At 45.2% G+C, this 17,195-nt stretch overlaps 5 protein-coding genes across 5 annotated transcripts in view; 4 read left to right on the top strand and 1 right to left on the bottom strand.

Annotated features, from left to right (window-relative positions):
• EAH_00031430 (hypothetical protein, conserved) overlaps nucleotides 1–153 on the top strand; it is a gene marked incomplete at both ends in the record, with an annotated part of 1,844 nt that extends 1,691 nt beyond the window's left edge. The window contains one exon of the mRNA XM_013396098.1: nucleotides 107–153. Coding sequence (XP_013251552.1) covers nucleotides 107–153 — 47 coding nt within the window. The remainder of the gene's footprint in view (nucleotides 1–106) is intronic.
• A 2,743-nt stretch (nucleotides 154–2,896) lies between these two features.
• On the top strand, nucleotides 2,897–4,293 carry EAH_00031420 (hypothetical protein, conserved; the record flags this gene model as incomplete). Its single annotated transcript, XM_013396097.1, has 2 exons — nucleotides 2,897–3,505; nucleotides 4,051–4,293. 2 exons carry the CDS (start codon nucleotides 2,897–2,899, stop codon nucleotides 4,291–4,293), a joined length of 852 nt encoding a protein of 283 aa, XP_013251551.1.
• A 3,880-nt stretch (nucleotides 4,294–8,173) lies between these two features.
• EAH_00031410 (hypothetical protein, conserved) lies at nucleotides 8,174–9,398 on the top strand (the record flags this gene model as incomplete). Its single annotated transcript, XM_013396096.1, has 2 exons — nucleotides 8,174–8,243; nucleotides 8,683–9,398. The coding sequence occupies 2 exons, from the start codon at nucleotides 8,174–8,176 to the stop codon at nucleotides 9,396–9,398; spliced, it is 786 nt and encodes a 261-aa protein (XP_013251550.1).
• Nucleotides 9,399–10,603: 1,205 nt separating this feature from the next.
• EAH_00031400 (hypothetical protein, conserved) lies at nucleotides 10,604–12,114 on the bottom strand (the record flags this gene model as incomplete). The annotated part of the gene is made up of 5 exons (XM_013396095.1): nucleotides 10,604–10,774; nucleotides 10,972–11,057; nucleotides 11,298–11,391; nucleotides 11,491–11,551; nucleotides 12,059–12,114. 5 exons carry the CDS (start codon nucleotides 12,112–12,114, stop codon nucleotides 10,604–10,606), a joined length of 468 nt encoding a protein of 155 aa, XP_013251549.1.
• A 2,750-nt stretch (nucleotides 12,115–14,864) lies between these two features.
• The window catches only part of EAH_00031390 (nucleoporin FG repeat-containing protein, putative), a gene marked incomplete at both ends in the record, with an annotated part of 2,763 nt that continues 432 nt past the window's right edge, over nucleotides 14,865–17,195 (top strand). Inside the window, 6 exons of the mRNA XM_013396094.1 lie at nucleotides 14,865–14,871; nucleotides 15,459–15,556; nucleotides 15,768–15,839; nucleotides 16,240–16,354; nucleotides 16,583–16,644; nucleotides 17,030–17,101. Coding sequence (XP_013251548.1) covers nucleotides 14,865–14,871; nucleotides 15,459–15,556; nucleotides 15,768–15,839; nucleotides 16,240–16,354; nucleotides 16,583–16,644; nucleotides 17,030–17,101 — 426 coding nt within the window. The remainder of the gene's footprint in view (nucleotides 14,872–15,458; nucleotides 15,557–15,767; nucleotides 15,840–16,239; nucleotides 16,355–16,582; nucleotides 16,645–17,029; nucleotides 17,102–17,195) is intronic.

The following is a 17,195-nucleotide window of genomic DNA, read 5'->3' as shown; positions in this document are numbered from 1 at the left end:
TATATATATATATATATATATATATTGCATTTGTATAGTATTTCGATTGTTCTGTTAAAACATATGCATGCACATTGTGTTGGTGTTGCTTGGTGCGTGCGCTCAGCTGTGGTAGAGGAGCAGCCGACACAGAAGAAGCTGAAACTCAAGTAGACAATGCACGGAAAGCGAAGTCTGCGTATTTCCTCCTGTTTTTCGGCTATGAAATACAGAAAACCAAGAAAGGTTTTCCACGAATTTCAACGCAGTGGCTCAGAGTTGCAGGGCAGCATATGAAGTACCTCATCCACTCAAAACCATATTTTTCTCCTTAGGGTTTCGACAAAAATAATAAAAGTTGAGTCAAACTTCTGTTTCCGGCTTTGCTATTCCCAATTAAGAGAAAATGTGTGCAACCAAAGCTTTTCATAGGCATGGAGAAAGCTCCAAAGCAACCGAAATAAAGGACCTCATGCGTATGTATCTATGAATTAGCAAAATGATTTAAATGGAGTTTTCCCTTTCAGCGTTTACACTGCGCCTTGCGTGGCCTCCTTGCGCCTGCGCTAAGCGATAGCGTTTGAACATTAGGCGAGAGCTTTCCTTGAACGGCCGGTGAGGAAGGGAAACTCGTGTGATGAAGGTATTTGCTTGGAGGAGCATTTAATAAATAACTAGTTGCTATTTTGGTGGAATGCAACTTTCGCGCAATGCAACAGGAAGCAGCTTGCCGCCGCTACGCCTCAAACCCGTGCCTAATAATCCAACCAAAGCAAGAAGCTGGGCTGTAAAGGAGGATTCTCTGCTGAACAAATAGACTGAGAGGTTAGCTCGAAGCTCTGTCGGACCCCCGAGACCTGCTCGCTTAAGTCCTCGCGGACGGATTTAAGCGGGCAGGTTTCCCCTCTTCAGCTAAAGGCATAATGCCGAGCATCGTACTGCAACCAGAAGTGCGTGCATGGTCCGTATATGCACTCATAGCGAGGCTTTCACAGCCGTTACTCCCGAACCTTTCAGCGGAGAACGACTACACGCGATCCGCTACGGCCTTAGCAGCCCGCTGTAGACAACTGGTTGACAACTACCTGTTTCTCCGTAGCTAACATGCACACGGATACAAACGCATCGCCCGTCCTCTGACAATACTTATTTGACTTTCTTTGTAGAAGGGTGACGAACCAATATAAACGCTGTGCCTCTGCATCATCTGTAAGATTCTTGGCCAAGCCTCAACCCACTCCACGAAACTATAATGAAATACATGAACAAATAAAGAATCCTCCACTAATTTGGGGTTTCTAAAATAATTATAGTAATAGAACTAAGACAAACAAGCGGAAGGAACAACCCGAGACCTCTCAAGCCCCAGCACAGCCACGCAGACGGCTCGCAGGTCCAGAGCATCCCTTCCTTGTATGAAACACCTAAGTTATTTTCTCCATTGATAGAATATTTCCTTTTTTTAAATGGTTTGCTTCCCTTTTCCTACATTCCAACCAGCTGAAAAGTCAAGTAATGCGCTACACAGTGTCTGGTAATACGCGCGAGAGGATCGGCGGCCGAACTTCACCAAGTATTGAAGGCTGTGGGCATCGTTTTCGTAATTAAATTAAGTGATTACGTAGACGTCTCTGCGAGATACCTAATGCTTTTGTATTTTGTGCGCATAACAACGCACGAACGAGAATTCTCGCGCCTACTTGAGACCCATCCACAAGCAAGGAGGAGTTTGTCTTCATCTCCTAAATGTAAACATGCTTGGCGAATATTCCGATGACCGTAGAATTGCAGAATCTGAAGGAAAGGAGCAGAAAAAGAGAGAAGAAAGACTGCCGACGAGTGGAGAACGCAGCGAGATCTTGCTCGATTGTACTGTAGAGCCGAGTTAATTATTTCATGCAAAGCAGCAGCTTGCTCGTGCAATTATTATTGCATGCATAGGCGGCATGAGGTGAAGATAAGAAAACAAAACGATGGCTGGATGCAGGAGTTTTGCCTCTTCCCTTGCGTCAGGTTGTCGAAATTCCTTTGTTTCCCCCAATGGCTTCCTGTATAAGTCCTTCACTTCGTACAGAGCTGCTGATCCCCTTCGCAGCTCAAGCAGAAGCAGCAGCAGCAGCAGGAAATGCCTCTCAATGCCCTCGCCGTTTGGTGTTTGCTGTCGAGGTGTTTCGGAAGGGAGCTGCTGCACAGTTTTTGCAAATGAGCTGAGGCCCCCGGGTCTGCTGCAGTCTGCAGTTGACTGCAGCAGCTTCGTCTTCAGCAGACAGCACAATGGATGCACCAGCGCCTTCCAGCTGCGTGCGTTCTCCTCTGGGATGCGCAATACAAAGGCAGGTGTGTTTCTTTTTGTTTGGGCGAACGCGCAAGTGTATGGCGATGATGAAGAAGGAAAGGCCACTGCAATGAATGCCAGCCATCACTACAGCAATAATATAAATGCGCAAACTTTGCAGCGAATACACGATAGCTTAGGCGATATTAGTTATTCCTTTTTAAAGGCAAAAAATAAAGTCGGCAACAGAACGAGGCACGTAGACAAGAGTGCATATTAACATGGCACCGCCCGCACAGTTTATCGTTTTAAAAGGATATATTATATATTTATTATTATTTATTAAAGCGAACCCAAAGACTGCAAACCGAAGCACAGTGTTGTGTCTGCCTCTGAAGTTGACAGGGAAGCTGCACTTCCCCCTGCCTGCGAGGCATTATTTGCTAGTTGCTATTGTTTGTTTCTCTGTCCGTATTTAAAAATAGAATAATAGTAATAAATCCTATTATAGACAGTGAGCTGTTGAATGCAGTAGGTGTGATTTGCGTTTTTTCTGCTTTGTTTGTTTCTTCCGCAGGCATAAAAAATCCTTACTGGCGTCGAAAGGGTTTTTGGGAGTGGCGCCGCAGGCTTATAACAAAGATGAACAGACAAATGCGACGCCGTAAACATATCTTTCCTAGAAGAACGCTGCGCTATTTGCCAGCTAATCACCCTCTCCATGCAGGCAAGGCAGCAGAAAGCCACAGCATAGAAACCCTCTTCCCCACATTAGAGTCCCAGTCAGCAACAGCAGCAACATTAGCGGCAGCAGCAGCAGAAAATCCAGAGGAGAGAAGCTCCACGGGGGATGTTGTGCAGCAGCAACAGCAGCAGCAGCAGCAGCGGCAGAAGCGATACCGGCGGCAACCCGGGGGTTTTTTACATGATGAAGATAACAACGCTTTGTACAGCGAAGATATGAGTTATCTATCGAAGCCAGAGAAAGGAAAAGGGCGTGTTTGGGTTGCAAAGCGACGTCACGTTCCCTTGGGGAGGAAGCGGCTGCTGCTGCTGCTGCGGCTTATTAAGGGGCTGCACCTAACAGACGCTTTGGATTGGCTGCAAGCCCTCGCGCTGCACCGAGCAAATGCGCTTCTCAACCTCTTAACAAAGGAGCAGCTTCGCATGCGGGATCAAGGCGCAGATATCTCTAGGGTCTTCATTGACAGCTACATCATCGGACCTGCTGGACACGTCAAAACCTTGCGGGTATATATATATATATATATATATATATGTATATGTTGTTTAACGCCACACACACACACACACACACACACACACACACACACACACATAGCTATACCGCCATGCGGTCGCTCCGCTACGTTCTACCTGTGCAACTTTTTGTATGCTCCATATGCAGTCCCCTTTACATATATATATATATATATATATATATACATATATATATGGCTATTTGCGCTAATTTACCTGTATATATATATATTATGTGTATATAAGTATAGCTGTATGCACGTATACATTTGCGTATATGTGTGCCTATGTATATACAAATGCTGCGGTATACAACCAGATACACGGTTGCTGTTTATCCTTGTGTGGCGATGTGCGTGCGTCAATGTATTTATGCGTTGCTCGACGGCGGTTAATTTTCTCTTTGTGTGCATGTTGACTCATTCGTTCAGTTGCATGCATGCATGGCAGACCGGTAATGTTGTCTTATTGAATCCGTCCACAGACAAGGTTATCTGCACGGGTATATTCTTCGTGTTTGGGTGTTTTTTTGTTAGGTTGGTCACAATTATAGGGTTTCTTTTCTGAAGTCTTACCGCTACTACGTAGCCATTCGCTTACGGGAGTTGCCTTTGCACGAGTATTTCCACCGGCTGTTCATTTTAAAACAAGTTCCTCGCAGCATGGGTCATGACATGCGCCTGGCCCTTCGCCAGCAGCAACTACCGCAGGAAGCAGCACGGGATTGGCTGCCGTACCTCGATGCGCACACCCGAGCTCAACATAAGCGGGTGCGTTAAAGTGCTTCGTTGTTCTCTTCTCTGTTCATCTTCATTCAGCACGCAATAGCATTCAAATACACCTTCCTATTCCTTATACCTTATACCACCGCTTACTTGCAGGGCTGGGCTCGCCGTATGCGTCGCCGCCCTTTGTCTAAGTTTCTTGTCTTCTGTACTTGTGGTGCATTAAACATGCATCGATAGTGCGCGTCTGTTGACTCTGAATGCCCCTGTGCATTCATTTGTTTCTGTACATGTACGTAAACGTGCATGTACTTGTGCTTGCATATATGCCTGTAGAGGTACGAGCAACTCTGTATATATATATATATATATATATGCAGATATATGTACATATATATATGACTTCTTGGTGTATAAAGCGGCACATGAAGGGAATACAGCAGTGTTGTGCTATGCGGGTCTGCATTCTTGTTCCTGCTGTGCTTGGCGTTTGGCCAAGGGAACATTTTATGAATGGCAGTTTCGCACTTAGTTAATTTTTTTGCATGCATGCAACCGATGTGTTTTTGCGGCTGCAGCGGCTGAAGGTGCTCGATCGCCAACGACTGTTTAACTATTATTTGGCTCGTCGAGCATTTGTGTTGGCGTACACATCAAGAATGCGTCAAATGAACGAAGAAGCGGCGGCTTCTCGCGGCACTTCTTTAGAAGCTGTACAGACCTATTTAGGAAGCAAAAGCCAATTGAAAGGGATTGACCCTCCAGACAATTGATTTTGTTAGTACTATTATTAAATTCATTTATTTCCTTAATCACTTGGTGATGGGGCTGGCTCTGTTCATTCAACTTCCACTGCGCCGCTGAGTGTGGCTGTAGGCAGGAAGGTGTTGATGCGATAGTTGTGAACAAAATCTTGTCTCGACTTTACTGCAAAATTAGTTGCAAAATCATGCAAAAGTCAGGAGGTTCCCGTGCTGCTCACAGCGGTTAGGGGAGCGCCAGGCTACGCCTCGCCTCTACGACGCTAACAGCGTAGTGAAACACCAGATCATCGGCTGCTCCAGAGGTGCACTTGAAATATTAGTCGTTACTGTTTCTCTTGTAGTATGCATTTGAAGGCATCGGCCTGTTCCCTAGCTCGCAAAACTCATCTCCCATCGCGGAAACGCACTGCACTTAGAACGAATCCCTAAGCTGCACCTAAGACTCCCCCGGTTCGCGGGTGGCAATGCTGGCGTTGACAAGGAAGAGAAGTACGGACTCAGAAAACCGAGTATAGCATGCTCTGCCTAAAGTTCGTATATGTATTTTTACTTGTACAAGGTGGCTACTGAGGGCCATGGAAATGTTGAACAATTGCCTGCAGTGTTGGTGCTCGCATGAGCGGTTGTGGATGTACTTGATTGTGGAGATGCCTTGCAGCAAGATTTGCAGCAGGGTGCGCTGCAATTCATCTTACCCTGGCATCTCTCCGCCGCACCAGCCTCAAGCCACTGCACTGCTGTGCCCAAGATGCCTGTAGCATAGAGGGGAAATCAACGTTTCAGTGGGGACCCATGCTGCAAGCCTTCCCCGAAGCGCGTACACCCGAGTCTTCTTTGCTGCATGCACAAGAACTGTAGGCAGTTTTTATATGCATGCATGGCGCACATTGTTTAGCCTCCACAGGAGTAGAAATGCAATTACCAGCTCTACAAAGGCCATGTTGCATCTGCTTCCCTCACTCCCCACGCCCCAGTCTGCCTCGTAGCTGAAAACGTGATGTACCGAGGGGAGAGTTCCTGCCTCAGTTATTGCATTGGAAGCGCAGTAGCTCAGCAAAGTTTCAAAGGCAGGTTCGTTGGAGATAGACATCAAGTCTAAGATTGTTGCACCTGCTGCCTCTACACCTTTGCCGCAGGTACCGACTTTGCTTCAGCAAGTACATCTGACCATACAGAGGAGGACCCTTTTGCCTGCAGCTGCTCTTGGTGTAACACCGATCTCCAAAAGCACAGCAATACCAGGATCTGCAAAAGCAGTGAGGGGAGGGGTAGCAGCGACGAGACACGTTGCTGCCGTTGCTGCTGGAGCAACATGACATATGAAATGCCGTGGATGCAAAAGCACCGCACAAGAGTAGAGTCTGTGCTTATCCAATTTCCTATTAACGGTTCGGCGCTACGAGCGCTACGGAACACAGGCTGCCAAGTGAATTACGGAGTAGAGGTTGCAACCTACCTCCCCTTTCGTCGTCTCAGTGTGTGCAACTATGGTGGCAGACGGGGTAAGATGATCTGTAAAGGCAATGAAGGCAAAATGCACGTTTAATTCACAAGTTCGCCAGTCAACCATGATAAAGGACTTCTAGTTTGAAGCAATTCAGTACTGGATCATCTTAGGCATGCGGTAGCTAACAGAATGGAGGGCATGCATGCTGCTTCAAAGGAACAATATTGAGGTCTATGCAACAAGAAACACTGGGATAGTGCAACTCTCAGCGCCCCAAACATCTTCGAGATCATCTAAGGTAAGAGAAATGATAGCAGCATCCCGAGGAGAAAGGAGTGAGGAGGCTCATATGTATCGCAGAGGCGCTGCAAGAGGCGATGGAAATACGCATGAGCTGAGGTGTTTTCACTCCACCACCGCTGTTTTGCTGCATCCCCACATTGCTCACCTCGCGCTAAAGCAGCAGAAGCAGAAGTAGCTGCTTCTGGCCCCCACCAGCAAGAAGGCGAGGTAAAACGGAAAAGCAGCACCAGCTTCAAGGCCCAGACAGCAGCAAGGAATGCAGCAGCAATAAGCGATATATAGATGAAGCCGTTTTAACACCTGCAGCATGAGTAATTGCTGCGCGAGTTTTCCCCCCAGAAGCAGCCTGTTGTGAGTTAGTACATGCATTACTATGTGCGTGCACGCCTCCTACTAGGGGATAACGAAGTGGTCAACAAATGTCTACAGTATTGGTGCACTCTCCAAGACGGCCTTTATGGGGCTGCATGCAACGCTGCATTGCAGCGCTAGTTCTAGCAAACCGCATTGCAATTCCTTTCAGACCCTCTCCTCACCAACAAGCCCTGTCACAGCCCTCGTGCAGCTGTGCTCAGGATACCTGAAGAATAGAGGGGTGCCAGTGGGTTCTGGGTAACTGCTATAATGAGTATTGCGTCTCGTGTTGAGCGTAACTCATGACAGTTTTGTGCAAATATCGAGGCCTACTTCTCCCTTTCTTTTGCGTTACACCAACCCCAGCAGCAGGCCTCTGTGCGACTGCGGCCCAAAGACCTGGAAAATAGAGAGGATCTCCTCTGATTTTTTACATTTGTGCTATAAACAGTTTTGAATTGCACGTAGCTCACGACTGCCCCGTGCTACTACGATCGCGATCGAGGAGTCGAGTTGTGGATTATTGTTGCTCCTCGGTGGGCCAGCAAGAGGTTGGATAAATAGTCGTCTTTAACAGTTTATAAGCGGTATATTTTTTGAGGTGAAGGCGACAAAGGAAGGGGGAAATGCGGTGTACAGACAGCGCACAGAGCAGCTGCCCATGAGGCGGCTGCGAGTCATCGAGGAGCAGCAGAGCCCTGGTGGATGATAATGCATTAAGAGGAGCGGCTGCGGGACGCAATAAAACAAGGAGAAAGAAGCAAGTTTTTATAAGATTTATAATATTCTTTAAGTGGAAAAGTAGCAGAAACGCACAAACATTGCTTACCGGAGCGCAAGCCCCCGTTGGAGCTGCCGTTGCATACCGCAGCGCCAGCAGGAAGGCAACAGCGGGCGAAGCTGGGGGAATTTGGCTGATGATTGAAGTACTTTTTGTGCTTTTTCTTCACCTACTTCTGGATGAGAAGATTAAGACAGCGAAACAACGTTCTTTCAATTCAAAAGCACCTCGCTTTCCTCGTAATTGCCGCATATTCTGGTTGGCGCCCAGCGATTTCTTTTCAAGATGAAGAAGGCGGCGGCGCTCTTCGTGGTTTCTTTCGCTAGTTTCTCTCTCCATACAGAGTTCTCTTTTGGTGGGTCTTTTTAGTTTAGGGTTTCTTATTTCTCCTCTCAAGCCTCTGGTCTGTACACGTCCTGCACGGGCTGCTGCCGCGGAAACCGTATAACTTCGCTGGGCTCCCATCTCCCCCAAAACCTCAATAAACCATAAACGCTTCACCCTAAACCGCGAGCCCTAAACACGAAGTGTTAAACTGTAAATAAAACAGAACTCAACAGTGCGACATCCTCAATTCTTCCTCCTTTTGTATTGTTTTGTGCATTCACTGCGGTATGCAACGGCAGCAACAGCAGGCCTCAAGGTGCTTGCATGCTTGTATTACAGCTTTATTTTCTCCATTATATGCATCAGATTCTGTGTTGAAGTTCTCGTGGCGTGTATAGCTGCAAAGGGCATTCATGAAAGGTGCGTTTGAGTGTGTTGTTTATCCTCTGTCTGTGGTGTACGTGCAGCTCTCGAGGATGTGCCTCGTGTGGGTTCCGCTGGGCGCGCCCCATCTTCCTTCCCCTCTTCCTCCTCCTCGTCCTCCGAAGCATCATCTGCAGCCTCAGGAGCAGCATCAGCAGCAGCAGCATCTGGGGCTCTATCAAATGGTGCAGGTGCAGGAGATTTGAGCCCTCCAAACGCTTTTGCTAGCTTTGCAGACCTCTCTCCCTCAGACATAGACGAAATAGCTAACCGATTATCATCATTAGCTGGCTCCGATGTTCTTAAAACACTTGCAGGGCAAGTAAATCCAGGTGAAGCAGGCTTGGATGTAGGGTTTATTCAACGGGCGGTCCAGCTTTTAGGGAGTGCACTTTCAGCTCCAGGCTTACGTGAGTTGTTAGCACAAGGGGGAAAAGATGCAGAGGTTGTGCTGCATGCATTACTAGAAAGCCAAGGGGTCGAACACGGCAGCGAAGAAGAAGAAGCTCTGATGGCCATTTTCACATATTTCACCTCTCTCACACAGGTACTGCAAGAAAACCCTTATCTACGCAGCCAAGTAGGAGATCTCATTCAAAAACAAGCAGAAAAATTTCTTACTGACGGAGATTTCTCTCGTGTGCTGGAGAGTATTGCGGGTAGTTCTGTCTTCATGGATCTCAAAGAAGAAGTAGACGATCATTTGCAATTATCTGGTGGGTATATCCCGATGCAAGAAGATGGAGGGGATATGGCATAAACATCCACCAACATTCACCTTTCTTGCATGCATACAGCACAAGACGTTAATGCATGCATGTGTGCATGCATGCTACGTAAGACGTGCATGCATGCATGCATGAATGCATGCATGCATGCATGAATGCATGCATTCATGCAAGGAAGTATCCAAGAAAGAAAGCGCATACATGCATGCATGCATACATGCATGCATGCATGCATGCATGCATGCATTCGGAAACGGAGCATGCATGCGGCGCATGCATGCATGCGTGCATGCATGCATGTGTGTACGCATGCATATAAGGTTGACGGGAGAGACGGTGCAAGAGGGAGTAAAGGAACAGAAAGAAAGGAGGATTGAGGTGTATAGGGAACCTTAAGTGAATTGGGTGTATTTAACTTCTTGTGCAGGTGCTGCTGCAGCAGACCGATTGGCGCGGTCATGCGGTGTACGTACACCGCAAAAGCCGCCTTGTTGCGACTGTTCTGTGACGGTTGCGAAACCCTAAACCCTAAATTCTTCGAATATGGATGTGGCTGGATGGGGTTGCGTGTTCATACAGGTGGCAGAGAGGAACACGCACAGTAGAGAGGAATTGCTTCGCTGCTTGCACTTGCATGCATTTAATGCATGCATACATACATGCAGCCCCCGTCCATGCACGTGAATGCATGCAGGCGGCTCTGGTGCATGCAAGTGCATGCAGATGCATGCAAATGCATGCAAATGCATGCATGCGTTTGCTTGCAAATGCATTCATGTTGCTTGCGTCCACTGTGCGTTAACTTGTTCTTGCATGCATGCATAAAAAGAAATGTGCATGCATGCAGGAACAACGGCTGCTTCCTCTTGCTTGATGCAGAGAGGGAAGCAGAAGAACTGGAAGCCAGTAATTACTTTCTTTCGTGGTAGACGCAGTTGAAGTGCAAATATAAACAATAAAAAAACAAATTGGAAAGGGAGGAAACGCAGAATAGCATACTTCCCTTCAAACATACAAACAAATAACTAAACCCTAAACCCTAGTTTGCTAGCTTCAGTCTAAACCCTAAACCGTGGTGTGCTGACTGAAGCCTAAACCCTAAACCCTAGTTTGCCTTTTTCATCTTAGTTTAGCAGAAGCTGGGGTGTACATACACCGCAGGAATAATCAAAAAATAATTTGAGTTCGGTAAATTCGGATGTTCTTGCACCCTAAACCCTAAACCCTAAACCCTCGCTCAGAGGCAGCGGAAGACCGGGGGTATTTGCAGCGGTTTTGCGGGTGCAGTGTTGAAATTTGCTTTCGTCGGTACAATGAAAAGAAATGGAGGCAGCAGTTTGTAATAACGAGAAAAAAACAGAGGCTTGAGGCTCTTAGATAATACGAATTCACTTCGTCTTTGTTGGTTCTGTACATACACATCAAAACACAACAAACCCTAAACCCTAAACCCTAGACAGCACAGTTGGTACTTATCATAACCCTAAACCCTAAACCCTACACACGTTAAAAATCCATTTACAAGTCTGGCTGCGCCTACCTGCAGATTTCAACAACGTTTACACCAGCCCACCTAAACCCTAAACCCTAAACCCTAAAATTCACCTGCGGCAAAATAACCTTTGAAATATATCTTCTGTGCACATCTTCGCTCTCTCTTTGCATCTCCCAGCTCAAATACAGCCAGGGGTCTGCGAGTACGTACACCCCAAACCCTAAATCCTACACCCTAAACCCTAAACCCTAAACCCTAAAAATCGAATTCCAGAAACCCCCGCAGAGCTGCTCCCTTGAGAGGCTGTAGGGGTCTGTGGTTTTTTCTCATTAGGGTTTGGGGTTTATCGTTTGATTATTTTTTCAGGGTTTCATCACTAAAAAATCTTTGACTTTGCCGAGTGTTTAGGGTTTAGGGTTTAGGGTTTAGGGTTTACCTCCGAAGTTTACATCATATTTTTCTGCAAGCTCCAGTAGCTTTTTGTCTTCTTCTTCTGTCCAAGGCATTCCTTCTCGCTTTAGAGGCGCCGCCTGCACCACAAACCCTAAACCCTAAACCCTAAACCCTAAACCCCCTTCATACGCACCACACGTGGGCACCAGCTAGGGTTTAGGGTTTAGGGTTTGTACCTGAAATCGCTGCATGTAATCTTTGTACGAGTTTTCAGGCCACAGTCCGTGGTTAAATAACCTGAACAAACAAAACCTTAAACCCAAAACCCTAAACCCTAAACCCTAAACCCCGGCATTATTATATTACTTATTTAAAAGCGATTTGCTTATTGCGTTTATTTACTGTATTATCCATTTGGGTTTTATTTGCTGTAATACAAGTACAAATATTTATTATATATTTTTATCTATTTTATATTTTTATTTATTTTATTTTTATTTTATTTGTATTTTCTTTCTTGTTTCTGTCTTTTCTGTGTTTCTCCCTAAGGACTGGTTTGCACAATAATAATTCTTTAATAATAATAATAATAATAATAATATTAATAATAATAATAATAAAAATAAAATAATAATAATAATAATACTGTTGCATGCTTACTAGCTTTTCAGACTTGTTGTTTAATTAAAACAATTTACTTCATTTATTATTTTATAAACTAATACATTATTTTATTTATTTATACGTTTATATATTTACTTATATTTATTTATATTTATTTATATTTATTTATTGCTGCCTTACCGTATATGTCTTATGATGAGTCTTCGTTGTGCATTTGTGAGACCTTCTATAGCCATCCAATCCTATAAATAAATAAATAAATAAATAAATAGATAGATAGATAAATAAATAAATAGTAAACAAACAAATAAATAAATAATCAAATAAACGAACAAACGAGGAAGCAAAGAAAAGATAAACAAAATAAACGGCAACAACTAAACGATGCAGCAAACGCTCAAATTAAACAAAACAAACAAAACAAAATACATAAACATAAATATAAAAATAAATAAATAAATAAATAAATAAATAAATAAATAAATTATATATATATAACATCAAATAAAAAAGAAGGAAACAAACCAAAGAAAATATATCTGCAAATTAATTAATAAAACAGCAGCAGATTTCAATACGAGATAAAGGCTGTGCTGCAGCTGCAGCAGCAGCTGGTGCAGCAACAGCAACTGCAGCAGCAACAGCTACATGAACAGCACATGCTGCAGCAGCAGCACCAACAGCAGCAGCAACAACACTACCATCACCAGCAGCTGCAGCAGCAGCACAACCAACAGTAGCAGCAAAACCAGCAGCAAACCCAGCAGCAGCAAAACCACCAGCAGCAGCAGAAGCAGCAGAATCAGCAGCAGCAGAACCAGCAGCAGCAGCAGAACCAGCAGCAGCAGCAGAACCAGCAGCAGCAGAACCAGCAGCAGCAGCAGAACCAGCAGCAGAACCAGCAGCAGCAGCAGAGCCAGCAGCAGCAGCAGCAGCAGCAGAACCAGCAGCAGCAGCAGCAGCAAAAGAAATACTTGTGCTGAGGAGCAGAGAAATGCATTCCAGGAGTCAAAATAATTTGAGATGCTGTTGGCCTCTTCTTTATTAATTCCGACTCTGTTTAAAAACTCGACTATCCCCCAGCCCTCTGAGGTGTACGTACACCCCAAATGCATGCAAAGCAGCACAAACAAACACAAATATACACAAAACAAAATCGGTGAACCAGAGTGTATAGGCATCTACAGAAGCTGTATACACCAACAGACAATTGAGACATCTATTGCTGTTGCTGCTGCTGCTGCTGCTGCTGCTGTTTTGCTGTTGCTGCTGTTGCCGTGCTGCTGGTGCTCTCCCAACAGAGTCAGCCATGCTGCTGCTGCTGCAGAAGTTGCTGTTGCTGCTACCTCTACTGCTGCAACAGCTGCTGCTGCCGCTACCGCTGCTGCTGCAACCGCTACCGCTGCTGCTGCTGCCGTTACCGCTGCAGCAGCAGCATCTGCTGCTGCTGCTGCTGCAGCAGGAGATGTTTGCTGCAGCGTTTTACCTGGAGGGTCCCTAACATATTGCAGCCTTGCTGCATTTTCTTCTTCTTGTAATTTGTGCTGTTTTAATCGAGCTAAGAATTGCCTAAAAGTTTTCGCATCAAAATATTTCTTTGGCTTTGGCCGAACGCGCACATCTTCAAGACTATCATTCCTGTTGCCGAGAACAGCAGCACTATTGCCTGCTGCTGCTGCTGTTGTTGTTGTTGTTGCTGCTGCTGCTGCGGAAGTGAAGCCACGAGCTGCGCTCGGACCCACATAACAGCTGCAGCAGCAGCAGCAGCAGCAGCAGCAACGCCGACGAGTGTACAGACACCCTGAGACCGGCGAAGCGATGATGCTGCGTGAGGAGGCAGCAGCAACAAAACGATATGGCAGAGCAGCAGCAGAAGCTGCAGCAGCAGCAGCAGCAGCAGGAGCAGCAAGAGAGGGGCCCCCCTTCATCTTGCCTTTACTCTGCTGTTTTTGTTTCTCTTCTAGCCTCAAAATATCCACAAAATTAAATATAAAAACAAAATAATTTTTAAATTTTAATTATTTAATACAGACAACAAGAAGCTGCAAACTTCACAGCAGCAACGCAGCAGCAGCAAACACCGGCTGCTGCTGATGCTGCTGCTGCTGCTAACAATACACACAGAAAAAAACTCCAGAAAAGTATAAATAAATTTAGAATTACATTTTAATTGTTTTTTGTCTTCATTTATTTATTTATTTCTTCATTTGTTTGCAGCAATCGACTGCCTTCAGCCCCCAACGCCGCCGCAGCCCCAAAGTATGCATGCATGCATGCACACAAAGTATACATAATATTTCTGCAGTTTTACTCCTTTAGATAATATATTTAAATAAATCAAAATAAATTCAGAGGAATATTAGACACGAAATATGCTGCAATAGAGGCGGCTATAGATAGCGTAGTAACACCAGCAGCAGCAGCAACTGCAGCTGTTGCTGTTGCTGCTGCAGCAGCAGCTGCAGCTGCAGCAGCAGCAGCAGCAGCTGTAGCTGCAGCAGCAGCAGCAGCAGCTGTAGCTGCAGCTGTAACAACCGCCGACTCAATAGGCAGCGGCTGCCCTAATAACAACCTCCATAAGCCTCAGGAACCGCAGCAGCAGCAGCAACAGCCCCAGTAGCCGAAGCAGCAGAAACCAGAACAGCAGCAGCAGCAGCAGCAGCAGGAACAGCCGCGGGAGTAACGGCAGCAGCAGCAACAGCATTTGCTGCGCACCAAAGTCACCAGCATATTCGGCAGCTGCTAGAACAGCAGCACAGGCAGCAGAAATACATGGCTCAAGCAGCAGCAAAAGCAGCAGCAGCAGCAGCAACAGCAGCAAAAACAGCAGCAGCAGCAGCAACAGCAGCAAAAACAGCAGCAGCAGCAACAACAACAGCACCAACTGCCACAAGACAAGGTTTCTAGCCTTTTGTTCTCCCCTTTTAACCCACATTCTGCTGCTGTTGCTGCTGCTGCTGCTGCTGCGCAAGACAAATTGATTAAAATGAAAGGTAAATCTAAACAAAAACAGCAATGTAAACGTATCTGAGCAGCAGCAGCAACAGCAGCAACAGCAGCAGCAGCAACACCAGCAGCAGCAGCAGCAGCAGCTACAACAGAAGCAACAGCAGTAGTAGCAGTAGCAGCACCAACAGCAGGAACAGGAGGAGGAGCAGCGGCAACAGCAACAGCTACGGCAGCAGCAGCAGCAGCAGCAGCAGCAGCAACAGCAGCAACATACTGTTGGCTTTTTGTTTTGTTTGTTTATTTTATTTGATTTCTTGTTTCGTTCCTGTTTGATTTTTGTCTGTTATTATTATAAATTATTATTATTATTGTTATTTATTATTATTATTATTAATTATTATTATTATTATTATTGTTAATTATTAATTATTATTATTATATTGATGTTTTGCTTTTTTTATTATTTGTTTATTCTTCTATTTATTTTTTTGCTGATTTCCTTATCATCTCCTTTTTGTTTGTTTTATATGTTTATTTATTCCATCTTTATTATTTAATTATTATATTTATATATTTATTTAATTAATTTATTTATTAATTTAATTTATTTATTTGTTTTGTTTGTCTGCAGGTTTTTGTGGGGTTCGCCTGCGAGTTGTCTCTCAGGAAGAACATAAAAAAACAGAAGAGTGGAAATTAATAAATAAATCCTTTACTGTCTTTGTTAAGGTACCCCAAACCCTAAACCCTAAACCCTAAACCCTAAAGCACCAACAGAAGAATGGAGATTAATAAATAAATCCTTTACTGTCTTTGTTAAGGTACTTTAAACCCTAAGCCTGCCCATTCGAGGAATCATGCTTTAAGGTTCAGGGTTTAGGGTTTAGGGTTTAGGGTTTAGGGTTTAGGGTTTAGGGTTTGGGGTGTCTGCGCACCTCAGACGTACACCGGCTTAGACTCGGAGCTGTGGGGTTTGCGTTCATCTTGCGGTGCCTATACACTGGAGGAAAGGGTGAGGCCGGCTCTCGCTTGAGGGTTTAGGGTTTAGGGTTTAGGGCTTTATAATGAATGTAAGAGAGCGCTTTGCTGGGGTGTACGTACAGCTGAAGGAAATAGAAGGGTTTTACTCTGAAGCGAAGCACCCAAACATTTGTCCTCTTCTCCACGTAAACCCTAAACCCTAAACCCTAAACCCTAAACCCTTGAGTTTTAGCCCTACCTAAACCCTAAACCCTAAACCCTTTATTTCAAACCCTAGCCCCCTCTGATCTTGTAAAGTAAACCCTTTGCCCTCCACTGTAGCTGTCATTCCCTAAAATCCTAAACCCTAGTGGTTTAAGCAGCCTTCGGGTGTCTCTTCTAGGGTTTAGGGTTTAGGGTTTAGGGTTTAGGGTTTGCTTTGTTTTATTCAGGTGTACAGACACCCCAATTTTACTCAATTTGTTTTTCCTTCCAGAGGACAGCAAATTCTGCAAAGGCGAAAAAATAAACAAATGCAAGACGTCTACTCAACTGCCCCCCCTCGCGGTAAACCCTAAACCCTAAACCCTAAACCCTAAACCCTAAACCCTAAGCCCTAAACCCTAACTCGTAAACTCTTTTGGGGGGCAAATGCTCAGGCCCGTCTAGGGTTTTATCGGTTCTTCTCCTTTTAGGCTTCAGGGTTAAGTGGTTGAGAAAATGTAGGGTTTAGGGTTTAGGCTTTAGGGTTTAGGGTTTAGGGTTTAGGGTTTAGGGTTTGGGGTGTCTTCTCAGGTTGGAAGACAGACGAATGTTTCGTCTGCACTGAGGAGACAGCACGCATTGTTATCTATCAGGTCCGCAAACCCTAAACCCTAAACCCTAAACCCTAACCGTAAACCCTAGCCCTACACCGTAACCCTAAACCCTATACCCTAATACCTATACCCTTAAACAGTATCCCTAGATCCTATCCCCAAGCCTAGACTTAAACCCTAAACCCTAACTCTAAACCCTAATCTCAGCCCTAACTCTTGGCGCTACCCTTAACCCTAACGCTAAACCCTAAACCCTAGCCATAAACCCTAAACCCTAGTCCTGAAATCGAGCCCTAAACTCTTACCCCTAATTCATAAGCAGCATATCTTCTATTACATTTAGCATCCTTTAGGGTTTAGAGTTTAGGGTTTAGGGTTTAGGGTTTAGGGTTTAGGGTTTAGGGTTTGGGGTGTATGGACACAGGTGGCGCGCGCTGTCTCGGCTTTGCATGCTCTAAATATTTTTCATTTGGATTTGAAAGCAGAAAATATCGCCGTCTCTCCTCTCTGCTGCCGCATGCTGCGCCCTTTACACCCCAGCAGCAGCAGCAGCAGCAGCAGCAGCAGCAGCAGCAGCAGCAGCAGCAGCA

The sequence above is a fragment of the Eimeria acervulina genome, genomic scaffold (genome assembly GCF_000499425.1).
Source record: "Eimeria acervulina Houghton genomic scaffold, Eah_scaff296, whole genome shotgun sequence".
In the NCBI taxonomy this organism is placed as follows: Eukaryota; Apicomplexa; class Conoidasida; order Eucoccidiorida; family Eimeriidae; genus Eimeria; species Eimeria acervulina.
Note: the sequence above shows the minus strand (reverse complement) of the source record. Positions and strands in the feature narration are given on the sequence as shown.